Source organism: Opisthocomus hoazin, chromosome 8, assembly GCF_030867145.1.
Source record: "Opisthocomus hoazin isolate bOpiHoa1 chromosome 8, bOpiHoa1.hap1, whole genome shotgun sequence".
NCBI classification, from domain to species: Eukaryota; Metazoa; Chordata; class Aves; order Opisthocomiformes; family Opisthocomidae; genus Opisthocomus; species Opisthocomus hoazin.
In genome coordinates, this window is record NC_134421.1 from 51,722,729 (window position 1) to 51,734,832 (window position 12,104).

General features: G+C 43.0%; 1 protein-coding gene across 1 annotated transcript in view; it reads right to left on the minus strand.

Moving 5' to 3' along the window:
* Positions 1-8,325, minus strand: part of MOV10L1 (Mov10 like RNA helicase 1) — a 38,329-nt gene extending 30,004 nt beyond the window's left edge. The window contains exons 1-2 of the mRNA XM_075429559.1: positions 8,238-8,325; positions 4,169-4,353 (exon numbers count right to left, since the gene is read on the minus strand). Of these exons, the coding sequence (XP_075285674.1) occupies positions 4,169-4,353; positions 8,238-8,325 (273 nt within the window). The remainder of the gene's footprint in view (positions 1-4,168; positions 4,354-8,237) is intronic.
* Positions 8,326-12,104: the final 3,779 nt, after the last annotated feature.

A 12,104-nucleotide genomic window follows, 5' to 3' on the forward strand; every position in this document is an offset into this window, starting at 1 on the left:
CGTACATTACAACGCAAGAAGAAACACTTTGAATGTTGAACTGCTTTGTCTTGATCATGGGAATCTTCTTCCAGATGTTGAGGCATCATCCCAAACTGGCATCATTCCAAACTAAAAACTTGCAAGGGAAGCTATCTGAACTAGCCTGTGAGTTGGCTTCTCTTCCAATAGGGACTTGCTTCGCAAAGGAACTGGAAACAAATTCCATGTGAAGGTACTTGCTGAAAATTTACACGGTGTTTATGCAGGGAGACTCATCCTTGGCTAGGACAAGGACACCTTCTACGTACCTGGCAGCACATATACCCATTGTGGAGCTAACAGCAGGACTGGTGATCTTATCGCAGCACACTCTATTGCAGTGACCATTACACTGTTCACTTTAAAGAACACTCTACTGTTTACACAAGTGAAGTGCAACCCCAACAACAGGTGTACTAGTCTAGACTAGACTCACTACAAGTCTAAATCAGGTTATTTCCAAAAGCTTACAAGATACGCTGGCCATTATCTAGCACAGAGCAAAACATCCCATAATCGCTAAAATATCCTAGTTGTTTTGGAGATCCTGATGCAGTTTGTCAGTTACCAGGTTTACATGTTCTGAAGTGATGACAATATTTCAACAGTATTGTGAAAGCTGTCAATCAGAACGAAAACAAGGAAGGAGAATGAAGATTTAAAGTAATTTATTGTTTCACTGTGTGTGTGAGTACTATTTTACTGACCAGCACTGAAATTGCTTGCTGGACTTACAGTATTTAGTTTTCTTGTAGGAAAGTCATTCCACTTAAAAAGCAAAAATAATTTAAAAAAAGAGGAAAAAAAAAGTCGAGGCATAACGTTATCTTACAACATGTTAGGTTTTTTGAGAGCATTAAAGCTGGTAGTATTTTAGAAACATGACTTCTCTTTCACTTTCCTGCTATGTTTCATTTTAGATCATACAATAAAACTCTCTCCACTAATATTCTTTCCTCAGCTTTATTTAATCAATGAAATCACATTGGTTTCAAAATGAAATTGATTTACTAAGAAAAATTCTCCTCAAAATTTTGTCTGTACCAGGAGTTTATTTTATGACTTAATGTTGCTTTCTTATAAGGTTCTGATCTTTAATATGAAACATCTTTCTTACTTTAGCAAGAAGAATTCCTGAAGGCTACTGTGAATTAAAGGAAGGATAAAACAGAGGAAACAGAAGCATGCAACATTTTACATCTTCCTGAAATAAGGTATTAAAAAACAGATGCCTAACAAACCCAGATTAAACTGACTGTTATCAACTGCCAACATCTCCTTAGTTTCCATATCATTAGTTATTATCAAATCAGCAACAGAACTCGAAAAAAGTCTATACAAGTAACTCTACTGCATTTCCTCATTAGTCTACAGATTTCACTAACATAGAAAAATGCATCTAAACCCCTAAAAGTTACACACAGTAAAACACAAATCAAGTTAGTCTTCTAGCATTTCTATTTTCTGTCTACTCCTACTAGAGAAGTCACATTTCTAATCAACTTCACTTTATCAGATATAGTACAGTTACTGCAATTCAACCATTAAAAGAATTCTCAGGGATATGCATTTACTTTAAGCTTAAGTTCAGCCTCTAGCAAGGAGTTTATCATGTGCAATTCACTATTTTAGCCATTTAATTTGTCTTCCTGATTAGCCTGGTGTACATCTCATGGACTATTACCATGTTCAGATGAAAAGCATGTTTATTATTGATGAATAATGACTATAAAGAAAGGCTTTCACTAGACATTCAGCATCTTTGCACTGGTTTCCTATTTGTAGGTTAGTTAGATAACCATCTTTCCCCAAGATTAATGGCTATAGTGGCTGATGAAGTTAGAGCTTTGAATCCCAGGGAGATTTTTAAATTGAAGGCAAAAAAGGTGAGAAACATGATAACACAAAGTAACTTTCTATACTAACAACTGTAGGAACGTGTTTTACAGGAGGCATCTCTTTCTCACAGCAAAGACAAACCTTCACTTCTTCACCCACACAGCCACACTCAAAGACAGACCATTACAGTGAATGGAACTGTACTGCACTAAACTGTGGTCGCTCACAGAGCAGCCTATGAGGGTATTTGGTCACTTTTTACAGAGACCCTCGGGGCCTTAAGTGCAGCTCTTTAAAACCAAAGTATCATCAACAGGCAGTGTTAAAATTTTTATTATACTTCCAGTCACAGATGTGTATGTGAGCTTTATGTACATGCAACACATGCCCTCCACAATATGCATTCTTTTCTCGATTTTAATTAGATGTTTCATGCAGCAATGACGCTTCAGAAGTTAGATGCGCTGCACATCAGAAATAAATTCTAGGGGATGTATTTCTGCATCCGCAGAGACACATGACCCCTTGGATTTCCAAGCGTTCAGTAGTTTATTGAGTTAGCCTGACTTTCACACACCTGGAAATTAAAACACACAGGTCAAATCCTCAACATCTGAAGAGGACAGAGAGCGAGGAAGTACACCATACAACCTCGCTTTTAATAAAAATGTCAGTGCCTCTGCTGATACTCAGGGCCTTACTTAAAAGCCATGAAGCTCTTAGAAAAGAATGCACAGAAGAATCCAGTGGTGCTTCAACTGCTGAAGTTTATCAAGACAAGAGCCATGTCTAACAGAAGAGAAATATAAATAAGAAGTAATCCCACAGTGACAAACGAAAGCATTTTTAAAGATATGTCCTGACTTACCACTTGTGTGAACAGTTTCAGGACTGGTCAATGGACTAATTCTGAAAAGCGTACAGTGCATTACCACAGAGATACCAGCAGTTTCAGGTATGAACTGCAATTCACTGTACAAATATAAGCCCCTTGGTACCAACAGAAACACTGAACGTGTCAAAATAGTACAAACTCCCTTCCATATGACAGCTGTCAACGTCTGGACACTGCTGGCAACTGAACAAAATGTCTCTGAAGTACCAGAATCAGGATGGTGCATAGAAGACATGAGGAATCAGAAACACTATATGCTAATCAACGCAGGATTTTGACCTCCTTTCCCCAACTTACTAACCATTTGCTAATTTCACAGAGCAATGGCAAATTTATCAATCCAGTAACTTACACTCTTCTTAAAGCTGCGTATCAGAACTTCACTAAGATCACATGAGAATATTTTGACTAATCATTACCTTCCTATTATCTGAAACACAATCACTGAAGCTATTATGGTTGCTGATTACATTCTTTAACATAAATGCTCTTAGCATGAGCTTGTAGGATGCCTAATTATAAAATATCCATTTACTAGAAAACTCAAGTTAACTTTTAAACCAGTTACACTGTGTTTTGCTCTGTAGAAGCAGCTTAAGCTTTGGTTCAGACTTATGGTGAAGGTGAGTTTATTCGATGAAGTACACTAGTCTAATGCTGTACTTAAAGTACAACGCAGCTAAGCCAAGCAGATACAAGCCAGAAGGTGGGTTCTGTATCGCCCCATTATCAGCTGCTTTTGCACTGCTATCAGTCTTCGAAGCACCAGTCATATTTACATATCCAAATGGAGAAGGGCCACTTGACTCAGCTTCTCAGCTAGATTATCACAGGCACCTGAGAGTTGAGCCTATATGATTAAGACTCTTAAAGTTGTAACAGTGTATAATAATCTAGCTTGAATTAGGTTTACAAATGAAGTGTTCAGCAAGAAAGGTACCGAAATCTACATTTTTATAACTCTGCATGACATTAAAGTTGTGGATTTTTTTTACAACAGGAAGTTTTGAAATACATGTTCTTCATTTCTGTGCAAAAAGAGTAAACTTACAGCCCCTGTTTTTATTTTCTTTTCCATTCATATAACAAAACCACAAAATTGACTTTGAAGCTCAAAAGAAGTTAATACACAGAGATTTGAACTTTGTATGGCTAAAAAATTCTGACGCAATTATCTCAATCGTTTCATATTCATTGCATCTAGACCCATATTCAGAGAATCAGTATTAAAGGAACAACATTTTAGAGGAGATGGAATAAAATAATAATAAAAAACCCAAAACAACTTATCCCCACTAAGTAAAGGGCTGGCAATTTCTTCTGTTTTGCAGAATTCAGGAGGCTAAAACTATACTATCTCCCAAAAGAAAGTCTCAAGGTATTTACAGACAACTATTTATCTTCATTTCTTACCTTGATGGCCTTCAAGCCACCTGATGTTTTATCATCTTCAACAGTGGCAGTAACTTCCTGTCCAACAGTCAGTGGCACATTTTTTGTAACAACATCCTTTGTGAAGATTATCATGTCATCTATCATCCCATAATCATAGCAAAGTCTTGTCACTACTCCTTGTACAGTTTTTAATTCTTTATCACCTGCATTCAGAGGAAAAGTGTTGACATAAAAACAAATCACTTGTTTACAGAACTATGCAACAACTAATGAATGCTACTAAAAGTACTACCCCTTCTATCAAAAAGGTCATTCTCTTGTTCAACTAAAAATGCTATTGCCAACTAATTAGATTCATATTTACATTTTGAAAACTTATTGCAAGATATGGTTTCAACCAATCAAGCAAACTACTTAAATACAAACTACATTGTAAAAACCAACATTTTTAAGCTGCATGAAAAGCTCATAGAACATCTCCAAGTGGAAAAGAGCCATACGTATCATCAAGCCCAACTCCCTGCTCCTCGCAGGACTACCAAAAGCGTATGACTAAGAACGTTCGTTGTCTAGACGCTCCTTGAACTCTGGCAGGGTTGGTGCCATGACCACTTCCCTGGGGAGCCTGTTTCAGTGACCGACCACCCTCTCAGTGAAGAACCTTTTCCTAATGTCCAGTCTGAACTTCCTCTGACGCAGCTTCATTTAATTTCCTCGTGTCCTACCGCTGGCCCCCAGAGAGGAGATCAGCACCTCCTCCTCCACTGCCCCCCATGAAGAAGCTGTAGACTGCAATGAGGTCACTCCACTTCTCCAAGCTGAACAAACCAAGTGACCTCAGCCAGCTCTCCTGAGTCCTGCCCTCGAGACCTTCCACCACCGTGGTCACCCTCCTCTGGACACACTCCAATAGTCTGATGTTCTTCTTATATTGAGGTGCCCAAAACTGCACACAATACTCCAGGTGGGGCTGCACCAGCGCTGTGTAGAGTGGGACAGTCACCTCCTTTAACCTGCTAGCTGTGCTGTGCTTGATGCACCCCAGGACATGGTTAGCGCTTTTGGCTGCTGGGGCGCACTGCTGACTCATATTCAACTTGCCATCAACCCAGACCCCCAGATCTCTTTCTGCAGGGCTGCTTTCCAGCCTCTCAACCCCCAATCTGTACATGCAACCACAGAATCATGGAATCATTTAGATTGGAAAAGACCTTTAATATCATCAAGTCCAACCGTAAATCTAACACTGCCAAGTCCATCACTAAACCATGTCCCTAAGCCCCATGTCTACATTTCTTTTAAACACCTCCAGCAATGGTGACTCCACCACATCCCTGGACAGCCTGTTCCAATACTTGACAACTGTTTCAGCGAAGAAATTTTTCCCAATATCCAATCTAAACCTGCCCTGACGCGACTTGAGGCCATTTCCTCTCATCATTTGGAAAAGAAGACTGACATGCACCTCACTACAACGTCCTTTCAGGTAGTTGTAGAGAGCAACAAGATCCCCCCTCAGCCTCCTCTTCCACAGACTAAACAATCCCAGCTCCCTCAGCCCCTCCTCATAAGACTTGTTCTCCAGATCCTTCACCAGCTTCGTTGCCCTTCTCTGGACACACTCCAGCAACTCCATGTCTTTCTTGTAGTGAGGAGCCCAAAACTGAACACAGTACTCAAGGTGCGGCCTCACCAGTGCCGAGTACAGAGGCACAATCACCTCCCTGCTCCTGCTGACCACACTATTCCTGATACAAGCCAGGATGCCGCTGACCTTCTTGGCCACCTGGACACACTGCTGGCTCATGTTCAGCCAGCTGTCAAACAACACCCCAAGATCCTTTCCTGTCAGGCAGCTTTCCAGCCACTCCTCACCAAATATGTAGCATTGCATGGGGTTGTTGTGACCCAAGTGCAGGACCTGGCATTTGGCCTTGTTGAACCTCACACAGTTGGCCTCGGCCCATCGATCTAGTCTTTCCAGATCCCTCTGCAGAGCCTTCCCACCCTCAAGCACACTGATACTCCCGCCCCACTTGGTGTCATCAGCAAACTTGCTGAGGGAGCACTCAATCACTTTGTCCAGATCACTGATAAAGATCTTAAATAGAACTGGCCCCAATACTGAGCCCTGGGGAACATCACTTGTGACCAGCCGCCAACTGGATTTAACTCCGTTCACCACCACTCTTTGGGCTTGGCCATCCAGCCAGTTTTTAACCCAGTGGAGAGTACACCCATCCAAGCCGCGAGCAGCCGGTTTCTGCAGGAGAATCCTATGGGAAACAGCGCCAATAAAGTCCAGGTAGACAACGTCCACAGCCTTTCCCTCATTCATAAGCAGGTCACCTGGTCACAGAGGAGACAGGTTAGTCAAGCATGACCTGCCTTTTATAAACTTATGCTGCCTGGACCTGATTGTCTGGTTGTCCTGTACATGCCACCTGATGGCGCTCAATATAATCTGCTCCATAACCTTCCCCGGCACTGAGGTCAGGCTGACAGGCCTGTAGTTGCCGGGATCCTTTTTCCTGCTCTTCTTGTAGATGGGTGTCACATTTACTAACTTCCAGTCAACTGGGACCTCCCCTGTTAGCCAGGACTGCTGATAAATGATGGAAAGCGGCTTGGTGAGCACTTCTGCCAGCTCTCTCAGTACCCCTGGGTGGATCCCATCTGACCCCATAGACTTGTGTGTGTCTAAATGGTATAGCAGGTTGTTTACCATTTCCCCTTGGATTATGGGGGCTTCATTCTGCACCTTGTCCCCGTCTCCCAGCTCAGTGGGCTGGGTACCCCAAGAACAACTGGTCTTACCACTAAAGAATGAGGCAAAGAAGGCATTAAGAACCCCAGCCTTTTCCTCATCCTTTGTCACCATGCTTCCCCCTGCATCCAATAAATGATGGAGGTGCTCCGTAGCCCTCCTTTTGTTGCTAATGTATTCAGAGAAATATTTTTTATTGTCTTTTATGGTAGTAGCCAGATTAACTTCTAGTTGGGTTTTGGCCCTTCTAATTTTCTCTCTGTATAACCTCATGAACGTCCTTGCAGTCCTCCTGAATTGCCTGTCCCTTCTTCCAAAGGTCATAAACTCCCCCCCTTTTTTTTCTGAGTTCCAGCCAGGCCACAATTACCCCACCTCAGGTGCAGAATCCAGCATTTGAATATATATATAAAAAACATACATTCAAGTATCTTGAAAAACTTGAGATAAAAAACTACCTGCAAACTGAACAGCTTCTCCCAGAAGCTCTGGGCCAACAACTGTTTTCAAGTTTTTCCACAGCAAAACAAAGTTCTCAGCATTGTTTGCATGGGGAATCCAACACATTTAAAATTTCTATACTGAAAATGCAGGAACAAGCTATACAAACTAATTCTTCAAATCTGTTTACATAATGTTATCATTAATATACTTGTGCAACGAGACGTGGTGCTGTTTCTCTGGAGACCTAGGATTTTAAAGCCGTCTGGAGTAGAAGTAGCACCTACTCATATATCACACTAACTTTCACTCAACAGCACTATACTAGAATTTCAGGCTCAAAGCTGGAAGGAAGTATGCTAGTTTAGATTTCTTATATATTATTAGCTACATTCACAATCAAGACTATTAATATAGTAATTTTTTTTGCCTTCTGCATTCATAAATACAAAAAAGCACTTTTTTCTACATGGAACAATGCTTCTAAAAGTATCTTAAACCTACGCTGTTTGGGAGCCTCAAAGCTACACTGTCATCTCCATTCTACAGCCTCAGAAAGATGAAGCAAGTTTATACATTGAGATAGCACAAGGGAAAGCCCAAAGAAAGCATCCATCACCCACCGTCACAACTCTTCTTTTACACCTCACTGCGTACTGTACAATGCAACAGTAACCTGCCCTGCTCAGGAAATACAGCAACAAAGTACTACTAAGAACTCCGCTGTGCGCTCTGTAGACAGCAAGCTGCCTTCCTTTCCTGCCTTCCCTTCAGGAGACTGGTCCCCATTCAGGCGGCGACAAGACCCCCCAACGCCCTCAGGGCCCCGAAGCCGCGCACAGGCCCCACAAGCCGACCACGGGGCCCAGGGACTCCTACCGCAGGCCGCCCATCGCTCCTCTTCTCCCTCCGCGCTACCCGCGCGCCTCCAGAAGTAGGAGAGGGCCTGAGCAAGCAGCCCCAGCATCGCCCAGCGCCCGCCGCCCTCCCGGCCGCCGCGCTTCAGGCCCCCGCCACGCCGCCGACCAATCGCGCTGCTCGCTCCCGGTCACGTGGAAGAGCCTCCGCCGCGTGCCACGGGCCGGGGGGGTGTTACGGGCCGGTGCGCGGGCTGGAGGGTGGGGCAGCAGCGCTGCGAGGGTCACGTGGCACCCGCGGCTGCCTCGCGCCTCCTCGCAGGGGCGGCCCGCGCGAGCGGCGGTGCCGCCTGCCCCCGGGCCGGCAGGAGCCGCACCCGCGCCCGGCTCCGAGGGGAAGATGTCGGCGGGCGGCACGGGGCTTGGCGGGGGAAGGTGCAGGCCCCGCTTCTGCTACGGCCGAGTGGCAGGACCGTCGGCGGAAAGGAGGGTGAGGGGACCTCCTTCAGGGGGGACTTCGGGGCGGCGGGGGCTTCGAAGGCATTAGGATGGTGTGGCGTGGGGTTACCACAAAAAGCTTAAAACCAGGGGTGCGCGGTGCCTGTCGGTTGCCTTGAGTGTTTCCAGGGATGGGGCCTCCTCTGCCTCTCTGGTCAATCTGTGCCAGTGTTTCACCACCATGGTAAAAAATTTCTTCCTTATATCACATAAGATATCCTTATATCTTCCTGTCACAACAAGCCCTGCTGAAAATATTTTCCCCATCTTTCCTATAGGTCCCCTTTAAGTACTGAAGGCTGCAATCAGATCCCCTTGCAGCCTTCTCCAGGCTGAACGGCCCTAACTCTCTCAGCCTTTTCTCATAGGAGAGGTGTTCCAGCCCTCATCATCTTTGTGGCCCTCCTCTGGACCCACTCCAACAGCTCCATGTCCTTGTGCTGGGGCTCCAGAGCTGGATGCAGGACTACAGGTGAGATCTCACGAGAGCAGAGCAGAGGGGCAGAATCACCTCCTTCAACCTGCTGGCCATGCTTCTCTTGATGCAGCCCAGGATACGGTTGGCACAGTACAGTCGTACTGTATGGCAGGTTTTCTGGGTTTCTGTGAGTGAGGAGTCCTGAGTAGGTGATATCCACAGGCAGGCTGCCATCTCACCTGGGCTGAGGGCACTTGGTGGGCTTGTGTGGCACTGGGGATAAGTTGGATGCGGAGTCTGTCTGATGTGGTAAGATGGAGTGCGTGGGAGAGTATTCATGTGCAAATTGTGTATTGTCATCTTGGTAGGAGCCACTTTCAAAATGATAGAATAAGCTCTAGAACACTATAAACGTGCTTGACAGAAAAAATAGTGTTTTTGTCTAAATATTAACGTAGGAACTGCTGGGGCTATAGAGGAAATAAAATTTTACTGACTGTTGCTTATCATTTCCATAGTTGATATTTTTGCCAGTTGTCTCCATACAATGCACTTTAGGCATCTTGTATGAGCCCCCTTTAAATTTTGTTTACCAAATAGTGTTTCACAAAGTATAGCTTTTGAGTTGATAAGCTCAATAGTCAAGTAATTTCAGTGGGAACTGCAGTATTAGACTTAACAGGAGACGGTTTCAGGAAGCTGGGCAGAGCAGTGTGTACTTATATGGGAAACTACTTTATGGCTATTTATTGCAGAAAGGCAGCGTAGTCTGCGATTAGATTCTGAGACTAGACTAGCAGTTGTCTTGGGCAACCTTTTATTTTCTACTGGTATGGTTAGCTCAGCGTTACTTAGGTAAAGAAGGGCTAGGAGTGCATTGTGGATTGTTTAGCACCTTTTTATGCAGTTCCTAGACCAGAATAAATTTTGGTTGCAAATAATTACACACAGGTTCCAGTGTCTTGCTCTGAAGTAACTGAGGTGATGCCATTGGGAGGAGAAATGAGTGTGAGCATCTGTAGTCAGTGAGCTTTTTAGAAAAGTGCTGAGGGAGTGACAGCCTCCTCTTTTAGATACATTGATTTAAAGCATTGCGACTACAATTTCATTTCACTAAGACTCCTGTGGAGTGCAGGCAGGGGAGTGTTGTTTGGCAAAACGGTGACAGGTGAAGAAATTGTTTTTCTGAAGGAGGGGAGTAGTTGTACATGCATAAATTCCTGTCTGAAGGTTCTGTAATTTGTAACAGCCTTCCTAGGCTATGCTTCTCAGGAATCTTACTGCAAGAAAATGGCCTAGGCAGAAAAGACCAGTATTCAATCTGAATGTCTTTTAAAATATAAACATAATGTTTTTATGACATTCATAAAACTAGAAGTATTTTATATTGTAGTAGCATACGATGGATAGTATATACGTTGATCAAACCTGTTTAAACTCTTCAGATGATGATTCATGTGAAGGACTAGATCCAAATAAGTTTACATTACACTAGGTGAGCAAGACATCCTTTTGAAGCTACTAGGCCTACGTTTTGCTCTTGGTTCAGTACATGCCCCAAGACATGAGCTAGGAAACAAGGGTTGACAAACCAGCTCCAAAGAAGCTTCAAAGAGCTGATTTTTAAAAGAGCTGAAAATATTGAACAAGGAATGCAGGTAATGAGCTAAACCAGTGTAATTAAATATTGTGTGAAAGAATGCATAGGTAGCATAGCTAATAAAAACTCATCAGAAGAAGGGAAGATTGGTCAGCATGGCAAAAATCTGCTTCATCAGAGCTTTAGGTGCTATATATTTTTGCATTTAGATTTGGGAACACGGCTATGAGCCTGGGTTCAGTTCTAGGGAAACTGTTCCAGGACAGAATGCTTTTTGATTAATTACTGATACAAAAGTAGGATAGTGACAAGTTTATGTACCTTTTTATTACATTGTCCATTGTCCCTTGGCAGATCAGTTATAATTGTCAATCTGTTTTTTATCTTTTGTGGTTACTGTGGGGGATGTTCACATGGCACAGCCCTGGCAAATGACCTGGTATCTGCTATAGCTGCTTCAGGCAGTCTGAACTTGTTCAGTGGTCTTTTCACCGCTGGAAGTAGGTAGTTCTTCATAGCCTCTGTCGATTTGATTGTCATCCCTTAACATCTTTTGGCCTAACTTAGAATGGAAACACTTAATTTGTAAATCCTTTTCAGAAGCTGGTAATGTTCTACTGGCTTTGTTGTATTTCCTACAGTCTCTGTGTAGGTTTCCTACGCACCCTTTAGAATTAGGAGAAACCTGTTTGTACAGCACCTTCATACTCTACCTAGCATTATGAGGTCTTGGCCCGCGACTTCGACTCTGGCTACCAGATCTTGCTTTGTGGTTGTGTATACACAAAAATAACCCAAGATGTTTATGAAATCAGGAGCATTAAATTAAGGGAAACTAAAATAAGGGCCCTAGAAAATTTTTTGAGCGGAAACTGAATGGTGACGTTTATATGTCTTTTTGTTGACAATGATGCCAAATGCAGAGGATACAGTAATTGTGTGGTGAACCTCTGTGCAAAAAGGAAAATGGCAAATTCTGAGAAGTGTGCAAGAAAGGTGGCAGAAGGAATTTTGTCATAATCGGAGAAAACACTGTAGTACCACGCTTGAGTGAGGGAGCTTTCAGATACAATACTGGCTGAAACACTTGGAATCGTGAACAGAAATTTCTAGGGTTTGAGCCCTGCTCTGTTCAGTGATGCAGGACTTTATAAATTCTTTTTATTCAAAGATATTAGATCAAGTAAATACCTGAATATCTCACCAGTTTTGTGTAAAAAATAAGTTGATCCCCTAAATTGGTCAAAAGGGATAAAATATCATCCTGTTTTATATCTATGGTAATTTATGTTAGAGCAAGCCACTACTTAGCATTCACTGAAAAAGATGTGAAGTAAGTATTAGCAATTTTCCATTAAACCATAGTCTTTAAA